The sequence below is a fragment of the Lissotriton helveticus genome, chromosome 5_1, assembly GCF_964261635.1.
Source record: "Lissotriton helveticus chromosome 5_1, aLisHel1.1, whole genome shotgun sequence".
NCBI lineage: Eukaryota > Metazoa > Chordata > Amphibia > Caudata > Salamandridae > Lissotriton > Lissotriton helveticus.
The window spans coordinates 1229936053-1229955406 of record NC_136065.1 but is presented as its reverse complement, the minus strand read 5'-3'; the positions used below and the strand labels follow the sequence as shown (position 1 = coordinate 1229955406).

The 19354-nt window shown below is 44.1% G+C and overlaps 1 protein-coding gene across 22 annotated transcripts in view; it reads right to left on the bottom strand.

Moving 5' to 3' along the window:
- Positions 1–19354, bottom strand: part of LOC144755239 (scavenger receptor cysteine-rich domain-containing protein DMBT1-like) — a 593569-nt gene that overhangs the window by 107573 nt on the left and 466642 nt on the right. For all 22 annotated transcript variants that reach the window (XM_078643959.1, XM_078643958.1, XM_078643963.1 and 19 more), the window contains one exon: positions 15526–15673. In XM_078643959.1, coding sequence (XP_078500085.1) covers positions 15526–15673 — 148 coding nt within the window. The remainder of the gene's footprint in view (positions 1–15525; positions 15674–19354) is intronic.

Below are 19354 nucleotides of genomic sequence, written 5' to 3'. Positions count from 1 at the left end.
AGCTGCCAAGGTATAAGGGTTGGTTACATTCAGAAAATACTAATATTAATCTCAGTCAACATGTTTCTGCCATATGGGTGGTTTTATTTACCAAGGCATTCGTCAGGACTAAACCCCGGCGGTATGGGCTCTCTAATCACCCACCCTAACCTGGGGACGTGAAAGTGAAAATTAAAAAGGTGAAAAAGTGCTTAAAAAAGGGAAGAGCGTGATGCTCATTCCAAAAATACTCCAACATTTTTAGAGTGTTACAGCACCTGTAACGTGAAAGACATAGACAAACAGAAGACAAACATACATATTGTTAATATAAGCCTTACTGTATAATCATAGTGCTCCATAATATGTGGCATATATAGTGTTCCCAAAGTAACACTGATTTTAAACACCATCCGAATAGCCCCTAGAGGATAATAGCGGATAACTCTGGGAAGTGAAGTGCTAAAGGTGTCTATTTACAAGGAATATTATAAAAGGGGGTTAAAAACACAATATGTGTACTCCTTATGAAGGGATCAATGGACCTAAAAGGTCAGTGCCCCTCAAGATGGTATTTCAAGTTGATATCTCACTTTAAAATAGGGCGCTACTAGCACCATGGGTCTCGGCCTCTTTGGTGGGGCCCGATGATGAAGCATGACACTGACTAGGTCGGTGTGTGAGGGCTTTCTTTACCACCCAAAGTGGGTGTGTGAACCTTGTTTTGACTCCATCTCTTGTGGTTTTCAGAGATTGATCTGACCTCTCTTTTCTTGTTTATTTGCATTGGTAAATCTAACCAGCTCGTGGTTTCATTACTAAAACGTCATCCAATGCTACATAAGGCATACCTTGGTATTGTCGAATGCCGCCAACCGGCGTTCTTATATATGATACACCACCATGAAGGTAGGCTCCTAAAACAGCAGTGAAAAATGTTTTAGTGGTGGGGTTGTTGATTACAATGTTCGCATAGTGCATGCATTATTTAAATCCCAGAAAGGGCAGGAGTCATTTCGCCTACCTTAATGAAGTGTTTCTATTCCCTTTTTAATTTTTGGAAATTTTGGGAAATGTGCTCTCAATATGCCGTCCTGTGTTAGTGGAAAAACGAAAAAACGAGTATAAGCGCTTATAGCCAAAAGTATGACCATTCAAACAGATTCTAAGCATAAAACAAGTCATGGCATTTACCTGCTCAAAAGTAACAGCACGACGCTGGTGTGATCAAAGTTTTCTCACAAGAAATGGCCGCGCAAGTACTTCCTGTATTTAAAGCCCACCTCCAAAAAAAGGGCATGATGGGACTTGTAGTGTCCTCAAACTTGCGCTGTGAAAAAATTCTGTTTAATATGGAAAACACATGTAAAATCAGAGCACGCCTGTTGCGTGGTGTCATTCCCAATGAATGGAGGCAGAAAATCAATTTTTGACTATTTTAGTTACGCGCTAAGTTTAAAGTAAAAAACCTCAAAACTTTATTGGCAACTCGTATCTAAACACTAATGTTAAAACGGGCCATCTGATTTTAATTTGATAAATACTGATTTAAATGGCATTTATTCCACAAGTACGGCGAGCACATTGAGGGTCATTATTATGATAGTGTATTGCATGCACCCTTAAAAAAATAAACTTTAGTAACCGAGCATGTGGGGAGTCTGAAGGTGATGCTGCACCGATTATTTAGATTGCATATATCTACCTGCCAGGCAGTGGCCACGCTTGTTTTTTATACACAAGATGTATTAGTGAAAAGAGGACGTAAGGCTACAGATTGAGTCCAGGGATGTCTAACAGATGCCAGTCCGCTATACTATGTGTCTCTACCAATTATATATGGGCTATCTCAGACAAGCTGTTAAGGCCTGTTGGAGTGCTATTGTATTTCAAAATGAGATAAGCCTCTTTCTGCAGTAAGACACGCTCGATATTGTGACATTTTGTCATTGAATTCGCAGTGAATAACACCGACCATTTAAATTCATGTTCATTATGGCCTTTATCGCAGCAGTGCTCAACCAACGGAGCGGTCATTATTTTTTTCGTTATGCGTGATCGATGTTGGCTGATCCTTTGGTTGACTTGTTGGCTGGTCTTGCCAATGTAGATTAGTGGGCACGGGCAAAGTATTCCGTAAACGACATTTTTCGTTTTGCAGTTGGAGAATTCTGTATGTCTCCACTTGGTTCCCTGATGGACAAATTCATTGCCCTCAATTGTGGTAGAACAAGCAACACAATTGCTGCACCTATGATGACCTTCGACGGGCTTTAGGTTCCATTGTGCCAAAAGGTCACTTTTAGGTTTTGGAATGGAAATGTCGGCTCTAAACAATTGTTGGCCAATACTTCGTTTTTTTCTATAAGCGAAGATGGGCTTAGGAAATGGACAATTCAAACCTTCTAATAGATGCCAGTTCTTTAAAACAGCTTGGCGCAACTTGTGGGTGTCGGGACAGAACGTTGTGACGCACAGCATTTTGTTCATTGGTGGGCGTTGCTTAAGCTGCAGCAAGCATTCTCTCAGCGTATATCTAGCGCATTTGAATGAGTGCTTCAGGAGCTTCTTAGAATAGCCCCTGTCCTGCATATCGTGACAAAAAGATCTCGCATGTCTTTCATAATCCGCCACCTCCGAACAATTACGCCTAATTCTGAGCAATTGCCCATAGGGCAAATTGGCCTTTAAATTGCGTGGATGGGCGCTTCTGTGGTGCAGAATGGTGTTCCTATCAGTCGTCTTTTTATGGAGCGATGTTACCAACCGTCCTTCCTCACATCTTACTTCAACATCCAGAAACGTCATGCGGCTGATGCTGTTTTCTATTGAGAATTTGATGTCCCTGTGTCTTGCATTGAGCCTTCCATGGAAAGACATTAGCTCCGCCTGGCTCCCCTGCTACAGGATCCAGACGTCGTCAATGTATTGATTCCACTGTAAAATTCGATCTCTGAATGGGTTGTTAGCTTCCACGGACTTCTGTTCGTATTGTGCCATGAAGAGAGCCGCCATTTCTGGGGCATAAGGACACCCCATGGCAGTCCCCTTCACTTGCATGTGGTACTCACCATTAAAGGTGAAATAGTTTTTCTTAAGTGCTATTTCAGCCAATTCTAAGATAAAGGCAGTGGGGATCCGGTGTGGTCTTTCTCTATGGTCAAGATAAATTTCCATCACTTGTAGAGCCTCTTCTTGGGGAATTTGAGTGTATAGCGACGTTACGTCCATCGTCACCATGATTTGAGACTGTACATCAAAGTTGGTTCCTTCAACTTTAACCAAAAAATCAGTCGTGTCTCGCAAATATTACTTTACCTGACTCAAAAAAGGTTTTAAGAAAAAGTCCACATACTGTGCGATTGGCTCTAGACAGCACAGTATGTACAGTCTCAAATCAATTCTCCAACTGCAAAACGAAAAATGTCGTTTACGGAATACTTTGCCCGTGCCCACTAATCTACATAGGCAAGACCAGCCAACAAGTCAACCAAAGTATCAGACAACATCGATCACGCATAAAGAAAAAAATAACGACCGCTCCGTTGGTTGAGCACTTCTGCGATAAAGGCCAGAATGAACCTGAATTTAAATAGTCGGTGTTATTAACTGCGAATTCAATGACAAAATGTCACGATATCGAGCGTGTCTTACTGCAGAATGAGGCTTATCTCATTTTGAAATACAATAACACTCAAGTAGGCCTTAACAGCTTGTCTGAGATAGCCCATATATAATTGGCAGAGACACATAGTATAGCGGACTGGCATCTGTTAGACATCCCTGGACTCAATCTGTAGCCTTACGTCCTCTTTTCACTAATACATCTTGTGTATAAAAAACAAGCGTGGCCACTGCCTGGCAGGTAGATATATGCAATCTAAATAATGGGTGCAGCATCACCTTCAGACTCCCCACATGCTCAGTTACTAAAGTTTATTTTTTTAAGGGTGCATGCAATACACTATCATAATATTGACCCTCAATGTGCTCGCCGTACTTGTGGAATAAATGCCATTTAAATCAGTATTTATCAAATTAAAATCAGATAGCCCGTTTTAACATTAGTGTTTAGATACGAGTTGCCAATAAAGTTTTGAGGTTTTTTACTTCAAACGTAGCGCGTAACTAAAATAGTCAAAAATGGATTTTCTGCCTCCATTCATTGGGAATGACACCACGCAACAGGCGCGCTCTGATTTTACATGCGTTTTCCATATTAAACAGAATTCTTTCACAGCGCAAGTTTGAGGACACTACAAGTCCCATCATGCCCTTTTTTTGGAGGTGGGCTTTAAATACAGGAAGTACTTGCGCGGCCATTTCTTGTGAGAAAACTTTGATCACACCAGCGGCGTGCTGTTACTTTTGAGCAGGTAAATGCCATGACTTGTTTTATGCTTAGAATCTGTTTGAATGGTCATACTTTTGGATATAAGCGCTTATACTCGTTTTTTCGTTTTTCCACTAACACAGGACGGGATATTGAGAGCACATTTCCAAAAATTTCCAAAAATTAAAAAGGGAATAGAAACACTTCATTAAGGTAGGCGAAATGACTCCTGCCCTTTCTGGGATTTTAATAATGCATGCACTATGCGAACATTGTAATCAACAGCCCCACCACTAAAACATTTTTCACTACTGTTTTAGGAGCCTACCTTCATGGTGGAGTATCATATATAAGAACGCCGGTTGGCGGCAGTCGACAATAGCAAGGTATGCCTTATGTAGCAGTGGGTGATGTTTTAGTAATGAAACCACGAGCTGGTTAGATTTACCAATGCACAAAAATTTCTTAAAATTTCTTGTAGGTTGCCCTGCCTGGCCTCGTTTAGAATTATTTGGTTTGAAATCCTTTACGCCCCAATGCCCTGCCCCACTTTCAACCAAGTTTGGTATGTAGCATTTTTCTTTCTCAGCCCATTGCCTTAAAAGAATTTCGGATTTGAGAGTGATGAGTAAAATATTTTCTTTGCATCTTGCAGATACAAAGAATAAAACAGCCCTGATGAGAGATCATTGACATAGTGCCTGATCTCGAAACGCGTCGGCACTTTCATAGGGTGGAATACAATGTCATCTCCAAGATACTAGGACCGGCTGGTCCAGTATTGATTTGTTTAAGAGCCATTCATTTGCTTATGATTCCCCCTAAGATTGGTTTTTCCTATTTTTCTCATTTTTTGATTGTAATGTTTGTTCTAATGTTGTTTGTGATGTATTCTTAGTTTTTTGTAACGTTTGATGAAAAGAATTTTCTTTTTGTACTGTGTAAAGAATTTGTTTCTCATGTATGTACAAAGTATATATAGGTGTGTAAATATTTAATGTATTGTCGTTTTCTGTCATACAGCTTGTGATAACTTGAAAAAGATAAAAAAACATTGACACTAAGTAGGATGTCGAGGGTGATCACAATAAATTGATCTTTTCCCTCTTAATAAGCTTGTGGAGATTTTGTGGTTCGGGCAATTTGTGTTATATATTTTATAAAAAGGGTCTAGCCCCCACCACGTGTTTATGGACCTATCCCCTTTTGTTCTTAGAGTGGAGTTCGTAATGACACACTCTAAGCACCATATACTCTTAATGGCAGCACTGAACTTACAGTGCCCGGGAATGGACTTGGGCACAGGGCTCATGCACCTGTACCCTCACCACTGGCGTAGGGCACCCTGCTAGAGGGGTGACTGATGTATGCCAGGGCAGTGGTTTGTGGGCAAGGCAATAGGGATGTGTGCCATGTCGATTCTTCACTTTGTTCTGCACCAGGACACATAACCTGCAAAGGAAGTGTGTGAGTGTCAGGGTACAGGGTCTCTAAGGGTGTCACAATAAGTGCTGCAGCCCTTAGAGGCCTTCTCTGGTCACAGTGCCCTGGGTACATGTGGTACCATTTACGAGGGGCTGACATGTGGCCGGAGATGTCAAGTGGGTTAGTTTTCGGGAAGGAACACAGGCCCTGGTTGGCATGGACCACACCAAGAAAAAGTGCATCAGTAGTGTGGCAAAAAGTTGGGGGGTTACTGCAACAGAAACCCACTTTCCAACAATTCTGGAGTAGTCTAGACATAATTACACTACAACAAATTATGTGTTAAACCCACTCTTAGATTTGTGAATTATTTAGACAGATTGTTCTTTTAAAAAAAATGACAAGTCAATTTTTGAATTCAAAATCTAGAATTTCTGCAAACGCTTTGACTTCTCCTTGGTGTATCTTAACAGGGCTCCATCGCAGTCAGTCTCAAATCATGCCTGGGCTCTGGATTATCCTGACCTCTCACTATTGACGATATTAGCTTTTTGGTGCTATTTTCCCATAAAATAAAATAAATAATATCTCTGGATTTTCTTCGTGGATTTTCGTCATTTTTATGTCATTTTGCATATTAACTTGATCTCTCTGTTTCTGAATCAGTTTGGGATTTTTATTGTTTGACATTTAGACTTTATTGCTGCTTTGGCACTCTATATATACTTCACACATTGCCCTACGTGAAGCCTGTCTGCTCTGTGGCAGATTTACCAGGGGTTTGAGCTCAGCTTAATTAGTGACTGTAAGGTTTCATCCTGACAAGAGTTGTGGTTATTCATTAGGGGGAAGAAGTCACCCAACCAAAACAATAATCAAATGTCCTACAATGTGCATCTGTGTGGCATTTCAAAAGGAGGTTGTGGTCCACAGTATCAAATGTAGCACATAAACAACACTAAAGAAGAGCATTTGAGTATTCCTGGACTAAATGTAATCGTAATTCATCCAAGCTGACAGTGAAGGCTGTGCTCTTGCCTCTGCCTAGCCAAAAGTCAAATTTCTAGTAGTCTAAATAATTTGATTCCTCTAGATAACAGATAAAGTGCTTGTCTTCCATCCGCACTGACACTTTGCCTAAGGCCGGCAGGATTATAACAAATCTTTAATTCTCTGCCATTGAGTTATTTAGGACTATTTCCTGCTTCCACAGGTTTAACACCAGTATAGGTTGTTAGATTAATTATTGTCATAAGAACTGGTAACATACATATCTGCAAGTTTGAGGCCAGACATAGGTCACGAGGTGAGCTTGATTTCAGCTGTGAAGGAAGGACTACCATTTTCTCTTCATTGGTTAGAGGGAAAGTTGGCAAATCAACAGAGGAGTCCAATGGTGGGCTTCGAGCTATAACAGTTGTCCTTCATGGTGGAGAGCGGGTTCTTAATACCTGAAGAGAATTTCTCGATTTTGCATGAGAAATAAGATGCTGACTGATTGCAGACCCCTTGATAGGTCTTGACTGGTTAAAAACTGCAAGAAGGATAGATAAATTATGTTAAGGTAGTAAAAAAGTCCTTAGTAATGTTTAATGTCATAGGAGGCATGCTGCTTCCTTTCAAGCTAAGTGTAAAACAACTTTTTTTTCAAAGAATTAGTCTATCAGGGTTATTAGAACATTGGAATGCTGAGAACTCTATTGAAGGCAATGGAGTAGCTCCGGCCTTATAAGGCTGTAGTAAGCCTTCTGCTCCATTGCTCCATTGTAAGTTGTCCTACTATTTCCCCTTTTTAATTTAGAACACTACCCTCACTGGGTGGAGTGTTATAATAGCCTTGTAGCCCTTGTGCCTTAGGCTAAACCGGTTGTTTCCCTTGTATTTGTCCCTCACCTTCGGCTCGGGCCTATAACTCGGGTTCAGGGCCTTTAACTACTGGTATAGCTCTCAGTAGTGGGCTAAAAGGCTATAGTGGGTTTCAGATAATCTGCCCTATAATGTTTTGTATGAAGGTCTCAATCAAGAACTACCCCTGTGAACTTAGTAAAATGTGATAACGCGTTGGAAACAAAGTCAAAGCAAAGAAAGGAGTTTAGTACACCCTCTAAAGTATCAACAAGACTGGAGATATTAATATTCATATACTATCAAGTAGGAATTTGTTGAAGAATCTTTTTTAAAGTTCTGTAGGAGAAACTCCTTTTTAATGAATTCTAAATTAAAATGTATTAAATTATAATATGACCAGGGAAGGAGAGAGAAGTCAACAGTCCATAATTGTTCACAAGAGAACTAATTCCGTTCGAAAATATGTTCTTTGTTGTGCATGGGTGAATATATAACTATATAACTTGGGCCAGACCCTAGGTATTCATAGTGTCAGCAACCTGTTCTGCTATAGCGCCCATAGCATTCTCAATGTGCAGATTAAAGTTGCCCAAAACAGTTAGGGCTCCATTACGATATCGGGCGGATTGCCTCCGCCAGGGTGGCGGTGGCCACCGCCACCCTGGCGGAGGCAATCCGCCCGACAACCACTCTTGTTTTCCCCTCCGCCTGATTAGGATGGCGGAGGGGACAATGGCGGACGGAAAGACCGTCCGGCGCTTTACCGCCGCGGTCGCCCTGTGACCGCGGCCGTAATAGATTAATATGGTGGCGGTGTCCAATGGACACCGCCAGCCATATTACAATGGCAATATGTGGAGGCCTTACCGCGGCGGCAATGCCGCCACGGAAAGTCAGGCGGAGATTGGTGCGGGGGCCCCCTGCAGGGCCCCCAGGTTGCCACCAGTGTCGGGGGGCACATGGGGGGTACCTATGGTACCCCGCCACATTTGCATATGCAAAGCGACAGGCACCGCGCGGTGCCTGCCGCTTTGCATATGCAAATGCAAAAAAGCATTTTTCAGATTGTGGCGGGCGGTGCAGAGTGCACCACCCGCCACAATGATGGGAATACAGGATGCGCCCGCCACTGTGGCGGGCGCATCCTAATGCTGCCAACGGGACCCCCGCCCTCATGGCGGCCGGTCCCTAGTACCGTGAGGATGGCGGGCGGGCAAAGTCCGCCCGCCATCCTAATGGGGCCCTTAGCCTTTGATGACGAAGCAAGTAGTGATATGCAAGCTCAAAAGGATCACACAAAGAACTGTCTTCTTTTTAACAGAAGGATAAGTCAATAGAAAGTACGTTGAAACTTCATGTAAAATTAAACAATGGTAAAGGAAGGATTTTAGGCCAAAAAAGGCCCTCTTGCAACTGGCACTTTAAAGTTTCTTCTGGAGTGGTTTAAGACAGACGCTTTTCCAAGTGGAATCCACGATCTATATAATGTCCTTCCCTTTTCTTTTCCTCTCCTCTTACTCTTTGGTGGAATTGTCCTTATTTGCATGGCATTGCCTATTTACCTAATCCACACCCAAATTTCCCAAATTTCAGAAATACATTATTTTCTGTGTCACCTGAGGGACTGTAGGAGAATGAACGAAATACACATTTCCTCTCGCAGTTGCTGAATTTGTTCAGTACGTTACTTGTCAGATAAGTACGTTGGGGGTTCATTTGCCAGGATCAATGCAGGATTGCTCCACAAGAGGCATGGATTCATCATACACAGAGATGTAAGAAGTCCCTCTTTTTGACATTAGTAATGGTTCCACTTGGAATTGGTTATTTCATCTTTACATTCTTTATCTAATGATATTTGTTTTTAACAGGCTCACTGAGTGCTACAGAATTTGGGTGTGATCATCTGTTTGTTTGGTTGCTGGAGGTCATGGCTTGCTTTGGTGTTGATAGATATTCAATATGAAAAGTCCGGAAATTAAGGGCACAGGGAAGGTGGTAACACCCTCATTATTTACCACTGATGTTAATTTCTCTGAGTGTGTTACCTGACTACCGTATGTGGCCTGGCCATTACTGCTTCCCATTGCTTGGTGTAGTACAAAATTTATGCAATCGAAAGAAGGTTGCATGCCAGAATATATAGGTAGAGGTAAAAAAATAGTGCAACCAGTTGTAGCTGTGGTATTGTGCACACGCAAGTCCTATCCTCACTCTTGACAACCTATGTTAGAAATTGTATTTCTGGTTGGCTAGGGCATGAGCCTTAGCCAGGCAGAAACCACCACTCTAGTAAGGGCAAGGGAGTTACACACTGAAGATAACCCTTGCTCACCCCCTTGGTAGCTTGGCACAAGCAGTCAGGCTTATTCAGAGGCAATGGGTAAAGAGTTTGTGCAACATAAACACACCGCAGCAACACACTAAGCACACCACAAAAGAAACTCCACACAAGGTTACATAAAAAAATAGCCTTTGTATTATCATAAACACATTAGATCATAATCACACATATACACTGTGCCAACTGGCACCAGGTAGTAATTTACACAGGATTATATACATGGCCGGGCCAATCGGGCCACAGTCAGAACCTTTAGAAAGCACAAGTAATGGCATACCCAGTATAAGATGATGAACTCAGCATTATCACAAGCAACATAAACGCATTATGTCTGCATCATATTAGGCATAAACACATTATGCAATAGCATTAGGCATAAACAAATTATGCAATAGCATTAGGCATCACCTTGGGGCCTTGCACCCTGTCAACACCATAAATTAACTGGCCTTCTCTGGGACCCAAATGCCCTTTGTCCCAAAAGTCAGGGCGTAATAATCACTGGACGTTCCACGAGGCCATTCAGCAGCCAATGCAGCAGAAAAGATGTGCGCAATGCACAGGGGGCCGGGGTGCATCTCACCCCTTCCTCATCGTCACCAAAGTGCCCCCTCGTGGCAGCTGCCCGTGCTCTCGCAGTGCAGCTGAAGTAAAATGAGCACTGGCACCGCCGTGCCTCAAGCCCCGCTCCAGGATACTGAGAATCACATGCCCCCATCACCGGGCTCCTACGGTATCACGCAGAGGCACCAACAGTGCCAAGTTCAGCCCCACTCACCGGGTTCTCTGTAGGCTCCTCGGGTCTCCTGGGGCAGGGGAAGGTACCGACAATATGCCTCCGCAGGCCCAGTTCATGGGACATCTCCAGATATGCCCCGGTCTCTTCTTCAGGCTGGTCTCGCTCTGTCCGAGGGGCTCTCCTCATCCATGGTAGCCCCGCCCACAGCCAGGCGACCTTCACCTGACTTCCAAGTCACCTCTCTTCAGTTGTCGGGTAATGCTGGTGTCTCCGCGGCACTCCTTGGAGATTAGGGAAGGGGGAGCAGCGCTCCGTCACAACTCCTCCCTCCTGCGGCACTGTCTGCACCGCACAGGACACAGCCACGTGGGACCAGGTACGGAACAAAGTCTCTGTTGTCTTGGTTTCCTTCTTGTGGGCACAGCATAGGGTTCCCCCCGGCAATACGGGAGTCCCGCCCACCTCTAGGCACATGCTTGCCTGACTTCCAGTTTCGCGGGCCGATTCCCATAGGCTCAGTGCTAGTGAGCACGAATATGAAAAGCAATCATGGGGATCTACATACTCCTACTCCTGCTCCTACTCTGCAACTGTAGGGGACCTGGACACAGCGCTCCCCATGCCAGTAAGGAGCCAGCAGCGCTTCCCCTCATGAAGTGCACAGGCAGGCCAGCACACCAGGTCTCCTGAGCAAAACAGCAGTTCCTCCAGCAGGGCAGCAGATCAGCCCTGCGCAAGGCCTCTCCTTAGGGCACGGATTTCAGCAGTGCAAAGGCAAGTCCCCAAAGTCCTCAGGGACAGGCAGGCCAGCTCACAAGGCCCTCCAGGCAGAGGGGCAATCCCTCGTGGTGGATCCTCCTAGGACCCATCAGGTACAGCAAGCACCCAAAGCAGCACGCCTTACATGGGTTCACGGCCCCAATATTTATACTACATTTCCTGTTGTCCTGCCCAGGAACAGGGCTTGGGGAACCAGTCTCAACTGGTTCTGGGGGTACTAGAGCACTCTGTTTACAGGGCTTCTACTCCCCTTTGTCAGGTGGAGGCATGGTCATCAGACACACCACAGGGGGCAGAGCCTGCATTCAGGCAGGCACAGACCTATTCAGGGGACTACTCCTCCCACTATTCCAAATGCAGATCTCCTATTCAACCTAGTGCTGACTCACCATGCCCCTCTGCAGCCACAAACACCTCACCAGCCCCTGTCACTCCAGAGCCAGACATGCAATACACATCAGGTAGGCAGAGCCAGGTAGCACACAGAAATGGCAACTTCTAAAAGTGGCATTTCTAAAATAGTGATAATAAATCTGCGCACACCACTACGCAGAATTTATTATCACCATTCTGAACATACCAAACTTGATCATGCTGCTCCTGTCATATCAGGAACTACCACTAAAACACTTATCAGGGAATCCCCAATGCATTCCTAGGAGAGAGCAGCCTCACAGCAGTGAGAAACCAGAATGGCTGTTTGTCACTACCAGAACATGTCACACACTTAAGGTACATGTCTTACTTTTTACCTACAGTGCACCCTTCCCATAGGGCTTGCTAGGGCCTACCTTAGGGATGACTGATATGCAGTAAAAGGGGGGTCACAGATGTGGCACACACTTTAGGCTCCATGTCACAGCGGCAGTAACACTGTGCGCAGAGACCCTTAAATTGCAGGGGCCTGAGACAGGTTTGAAAGGCTACTTTGGTGGGTGGCGCAATCAGCGCTGCAAACCCACAAGTAGCACTTAATTTACTGGCACTGAGTATATTAGATACCACTTTACTGTGGACTGATAGGTAAACTAAATAAGCCAAACAGGTGTAGACTAATCTTACCATGTTTACCACAGAGAGCACACGCACATTACACTGGACAGAAGTGCTAACGTGCCCAGAGTCCTAAAACCACCAACACCAGGTCAGAAAAAAGACTAGAGGAAGGCAAAAAGTTCAGAGATGACCGTGCAAAAAGCACCCATTCCAATAGTTCCTTTTTGGGTGTTGTGCAGTGCTGTTTGTAAATAGGGATGAACTTCCTCTTTTATGGGTGGAGGCATGTATGTCTCTAAACCCCTCCTATGCCTACCCTAAACTCCCCCTTACTCTTCTCTAAACACCTCCTGTAGCAAAGGGGATTATCATTTAGAGTGGACAAGAGCCTACCGCAAACTATAAGGCCGCCATCTGCTAAATGCAACACCAATTACATAAAATAAACAAGTGTTCAATCCATGGTAAGCAGTGAGCCTTAAATTAAAGGCACTGTGCAAGTATTTGGGCAGTGAATAAACAGTGGAACAAATCTAATAAATCACAACAAAAATGCACAATTATTTTTAGAATAAAGCAAAAATGTTTTTGGGGTATAATAACACTAAAAAACAACAATCCAATAAGGAGAAGCAGATATGTGAATTTTCAAAGAATTGCAGTGGCAAAGAGCCAGGAAAAATAAAGTGCCCAATGTTAGTCTACAGTTGCTGTAGACGGGGACCGAGGAGCAATTTCAGGTTGACCGCAATGGATTGCGGATCTGATACACCAAGTGGCTTAGTCCCCATGAAAGTCTTGAAGTCAAAACGTTAAGAACGTTTCTAAGTCCCACTTCTGAAAGGGGCTTTGTCACTTTCTTGAAGAAAAATTTTGATATTTCTCTAAGTCCCAACTCACATTGGGACTCTGTCATTTCTAAGAAGACAAAGGGGCATATTACCAACAACTAGCGATAATTATCGCTATGTTGGTTTAGCGGCGATATTTTTATCGCCGAGCTGCGGCGATTTTTATCGCTTAGGAGCCTTGATATTATCAAGGTTTATCTCCTAAGCGATAACAATCAGCCGAAATGCATGAATATCGCTGAAAAGTCAGCGATATTCATGCATTACCGAGCTAATGCTCTTAGCCATGTTATCCACCTACCATTGGATAACATGGCTAAGAACTGCTCAGGGGCAGGTGTTAGCTTTTGGAGATATTCGCGATTAGCGCAAATATCTCCAAAAGTTGGTAATAGGAGATAGCGATGTTAGTGACTGTTTCCAGTCGCTAACATCTTGGCACGCCCACTTTGCATGTCATTAGTGATAAATATCACTGACATGCAAAGCGGGGCCCAAGATGGTCGCTATCTCCTACTAGCTGTCGCTAACTGGTGTTAGCGACAGCTAGGTAATAGGGAGATAATTTTATCTCCGCTTTCTTGGCTTTTAAAGCCAAAAAAACGGAGATAAACCCCCTTGATAATATGCCCCAAAATTCTCTCTGTGCCGGTCTCCACTGAAACTGTAGCTGCTGCAGTAGAACCAAAGGCAGGTTACATAAACCAGGCTGGTCCCTCTAGTGCTAAGGAGCTTTTGAAAGTTCTTACTGAACTTTTTCTAAGTCTAATCTCAGAAATGGACTTAAAATTGTTTTCAGAGTTGCGGAGATCTCAACCCAGAATGAAGCTAAAATCCAATGTGATGCTGTGGTACTGCCAGTTTTTCCATCAGGAACCGTTGAAGCTCTGCAGGAAAAGTTTCAAAAAGTTTCAAACTTTCTTATGATGCCCGCACAACCACGTGAGTATACTTCTAAGACCCACAGGACCTATGGAGAAAGCACATTGAGACTCTCAAGGTGTCAAGCAGAGTCCAACAGAAAAATCCAGGCACTGGGATTCTTTGCACCAATGCCCACTTCAGGTTTTATATTTTCCGGAACCCCAGGAATAAGCCTATGATCCTTGAAGATCTCTTCGTCCTTGAATTTCAAGTAGAAGATGATCTCCTCAGGTTCTTCCCTTAGGTTACAGATGGCAACTGAAGCAGGTGCAGTCCTCCTGTTACCCTTTCACAAGTTTAGCAGTGAGGGAAATGCTGATAGAGTTCAACAGCCTGTGGGTGGGGGACACCCTAAGACTCTCCTAGTCCGTCTATGACCAATGGAATAAATGTTTCCAGGCCCTGGCCTAGCTACTTTTTCAGTTGCTATTGTTGTTCGCCTAACTGCAAACAGGTCCAAAATGCATCATGTCCAAGATGGCCAAAGCCTTCAGCCACTCTAAGCTTGGGCTCTGAGAGCTGGGTGTGTGTAGGGGAGTGTAATATGGAAATTACTAGCGTACTCCCACATCTTACTCTAAAATCCAGCTTGAAGCAGGCTCTGGACCCACAAGTAAAATTAGATATAAGTCTAGTAAGACAAGGGAGGTGTGGCGCCGCAGCCAGGGCAACTGACGCTGGAATCTCGGGATCACGGTTCGATCCCCGGCCCCGGCGGCAGGTAAGCCCAGCACCATGTGACTCTGGGCAATAGCTCGCTTAATCTTCTCGACGGCCCCCAGCGCCTAGAGACCCTTACCGGTGATTGTGCGCTTTACAAATGTGGATTATTATTATTATTTTTTATAAAGCAGTGTCATACAAGATACACAAGTATTGTGATCCGGGCCTGTCTGATGACTTTTAAATGTGCAAAAGATTTACAATTGCTTCCAACAGGCCTGGCATGCAGGCTTTGACATAGTTGGGCCAACAGAAGGGTCGGCAGTCCCTGCCCTAAATATTTTGCTGAGCCTTGAATTTCCACGTCCGTCCTGATGTCTTTGTCATAGAAGTAAACATAGAGTGACATAGGAATGGATTTCATGAATGCAGAGGTGCTGCAATTCTCAGCCATTAGGTCCCCTTTCAACGAATCATACGCATTCCATTCCCTCACTGTGCCCATCAATCTAAATACCAAGCCCTGAAAGAATAGAGGCAGTTCCTCTAAAATGACACCTGTTTGTATTTTGATATGGTAAAGGTTAAACATTACAATAATTAGTAAGGCAAAGGTCCTGGAACCCGCCCCTTCAATACCTACTTTACTTCAGATATGACGACCTTAATGCAGAAGTTCTTCTTTGCAACAATCTGCCACCGGCACCATGCATTGCTGGGGTAAGGACCTGCAAAACTTGGGCTTGAAAAATTCCCATAGGGCTGAGACAGCAGAAAGTCACAAAAGCTGTCTGCAAGAAAAGGAGGAAAACATAGATGTATTAGCAGAGCAAAGGCTTTCTTCTTTCATTAGAACTGGCCCCACAGAGGCAACGCACACACATGGAATAGAAAAAGAACTCACAAAGGACAATCCCACTGCCCTCAAACTTAGATAACAGGTTGGGTCTTTTTATTCTAGTATGATGTTGGTGGTAACTCTGGGGTTCTCCAAAGAATTGAATATATGTGAAACATCACAGGGCAGAGCAATGTTGGCTTTGCTCATGAGATGATCATATAATTGATGAATATCATACAGACTTTGGTGTCACATAAGAGACAGAGACTCTAGCCATTGAGTGTGTGTGTGTGTGTGTGTGAGATTCTTTATGGATGTTGTGACCAATGACTATTCAAATGGCAATGCATCTAGAGCTACAGTGTTGTACAAATGTCATGTAGGATACCATTACCATTGTTCACTAGTGTGATATTGTCAACCTCAGAAAGAAGCATAGAATGAGGCACCCATTTAAAGATGGTGGCGTGGCTGACCTGCCATAGGTTGGCAGTACACCCATCCTGCCAAACTTACAGATCCCTCTGCCCCATTAGGAGGTGCTAGAACCCCAGGGTTTCACCCAACAGCACCGTAGCTCGCCCCACCAGTGAAAGCCCTTTTCCTAATCTCCCATCTGTCTCTGAACTGCCAGGACAGTGATGATCGCCTTGCCCTATTTGTGCAGGGAGACAATCACTGGAATTCCATGCTTTGCATGTAAGGCAGAGCTGTCTCTGAAAGGGAAATTGATCAATGGTCCACACGTGGTGGGAAAAACTCCCAGTGTGTCAGCGTCATTGATATTTTGTTTTTCTAGTTACTACCTAAGTAGAGGGGAAACGAATATAGATGGCTCAATCTACTGATCCAACTGTGGGGGAAAATATTTATTTGAAACATTTTTATGAATTGATGCTAACGGGAGTAGTGATTTGGATTCTAATTAGGGGCAATTGCAGCATGACAGCTCATCCAATATTCAGCAGGAAGAAAGGACAGAAAAAGGGACAGCGCAGATAAATATTTTGAGGGATACTATGTCAGATGAATTACTGCTGGAACTTTGAAGAATGCCAAAACCATACAACAGCGAATACATATGCATTTGCAGAACATGCACATGAAGAACCATTTTCCATTTCTTTAGGTACATTTTGATTAATTTTATGAGAAATAAAAAAAATATTCAACAAAATTACAAGAAACCACAACAGCCCAAAAGGAACCATGGTGTTCTGCAACAGTGATTTAGAGATCGGTTAGTGGTAATTGCAGCACTGCACATTATTCTGTTTTACATTAAATCGGGGTTTAAATTAATTGAGATAAGTAATAAGTGGTCTCAATTTCCATTAGAAAGATACTAAACCTAATTTCCCACTGACCATTGTTTGTTCATAGTAAACATGCAGGGGTGGATTGGGTTTAAGAATTATATGATACCCAAAGGTCTGAGGAAAGGGTACCAGCTGTATCCACTTCTCTTTGTCACACTCTTGGATCCACCATCAGCATGTCTTAACCAAATAAACATTTAAAGGGGATGTAAACAGTGGCAGATGATGAGGAGGCCATGCTCTGTACCTTTGGCTTTCGTCTGCCGTCCTAGAGTTGGCAGTGGGGAGCTAATAATTTAAGAGTCCCTTTTTAATCCTCTTTACATGTGATGTGATATGAAGTGAAATATCATTCTGCCAAAAAGGTTTACTGTGCGGTTTAACTATTTTCTAAAGACACTTGTGATAGAAGAATGTATAGGTGTAAGCAAGATATTATAAAGACAAAAAACACACTAAACAGTCAAAACTCCCTCCTTGCTTTTTTATATACTGACTAGCAGCCACTCCCGACGTTGTCCGGGTATGAAATAAAATGTGTGTAATGTGTGTATTTGGCAAGGGCAATTTATTTAAAAATCTTGCGGTAGACAACATTTTTTGTTTCATTAGAATAAGGACGGAGAAGGCCCAGCTCCAGCCTGGTTGATGTTAGCAGGCGCGTGTAATTGGTGTAGTGATCTGCCGCCTGAGCCCGGCTGCAGCCCTGGTTGATGTTAGCAGGCGCATGAATTGTCGTTGAATGAGAGAGTTATCAGCCGCGGGTAAATCCGTTTAATGAGGGAGTTGAGTGACAGCGAGTAGGAGAGGCTGCAATAATTGTCCCCGCAGACACGCTCATTTGCGTGTTCCCCCGCTTGAGGCCGAGATGCAGGCCTGTTTGATGTTAGCAGGCGTGTGTTCTCCCGCTTGAGGCCCAGCTGCAGCCCTGGTTGATGTTATCAGGCGCGTGTAATTAGTGTACTGATCCGCCGCCTGAGCCCAGCTAGAGCCCTGGTTGATGGTAGCAGGCGCGTGTAATTTCGTTGAATGAGAGAGTTGAGTAACAGCGCGCAGGAGAGGCTGCAGTAACGTTACTTACCAGGCCTCCAGGTGAACGCGTTTTTCATGACCCCAGCACACGGCCACAGCAGACGATCTTCTGATTAATGTACGACCCACATGGCATGAAGGGCGGAACGTGGCACACGCCCCCAGAATTTCTCACTCCCCCAGCGTGCCCCTTGATGCAGCGCAATTGCGTTCACATGGCATGAAGGCCGGACACATGCCCCCAGCGTTTCTCACGCCCCCAGCGTGCCCCTTGATGCTGCGCAGCAACGTAATTGGCGCTTGTATGTACGACACACATGGCATGAAGGGCGGACACACACCCACAGCGTTTGTCACGTCTCCAGCAAACGCCCACAGACCACAGTGTGATGGCCATACCACACCCCCCCAGCGTTAGTCACGCCCCCAGCCCACGCCCACAGCACAACGCAGAAACGCCCACAAGAGACTACTTTGCTGGCACGGTTATTTTAACTTTTAAATGTATAGAGGAGTTAGCCTAACGGCTAAGGCGCTCGACCTCGGACCTGGAGATCTGGGTTCGAGTCTTGGTAACGACGCCAAACATCCTGTGATTCTGGGCAAATCACTTAATCTCCGCGTGCCTAACAAAAATGAATGTGTGTCCTCATGTAACGTAACTGGTGCTATGTAAAGCGCTATGATACCTGATTCAGTTTGGGTCAAGTTCGCGCTATATAAAACTCTGCAAAAAAAATATATATATATGGTGGCCGTCTGCATAGCCTATGTCCTTCTGCTGCAACTGCCCTTTCCAACTCTGTATTGGGTGTTGTGATAGGTGCTGTGGTTACTGATATTACCCGCCTCAAAGGTTTGGGCTCTCTCTTTATAATATTAGTATGGATTACAACTTTTTTTCTGGGTACTGCAGCAGTCAGACGTTTCGAGCCGTATTAGTGGTAAGTAGTGTCCTTACCTACTAGTGTCTCAAGCCTCAAGCACTATGCATTCCAAATGGAGAACACAATTACTCCCTTTCAAGGCTTGCATCTCAAAGGGAGTGAATGCACGCAGAAAGGGCCTGATCAATGAGATAGCACAATGGGTAAAAATCAGATAATGCATTAAAGATCTACTTACAGTTGATCAACCCATCGTTTTCAAGATGGCGGCTACATTAAAGAAATAGTCCTTGACAAGATACTGAAAACCATGCACCTTATGAATTGCTATGGAATCACTTCTTAGTAGGCAGAATAATGCAACGCACATTCAGTAGCATCAAGTGAAAGAGA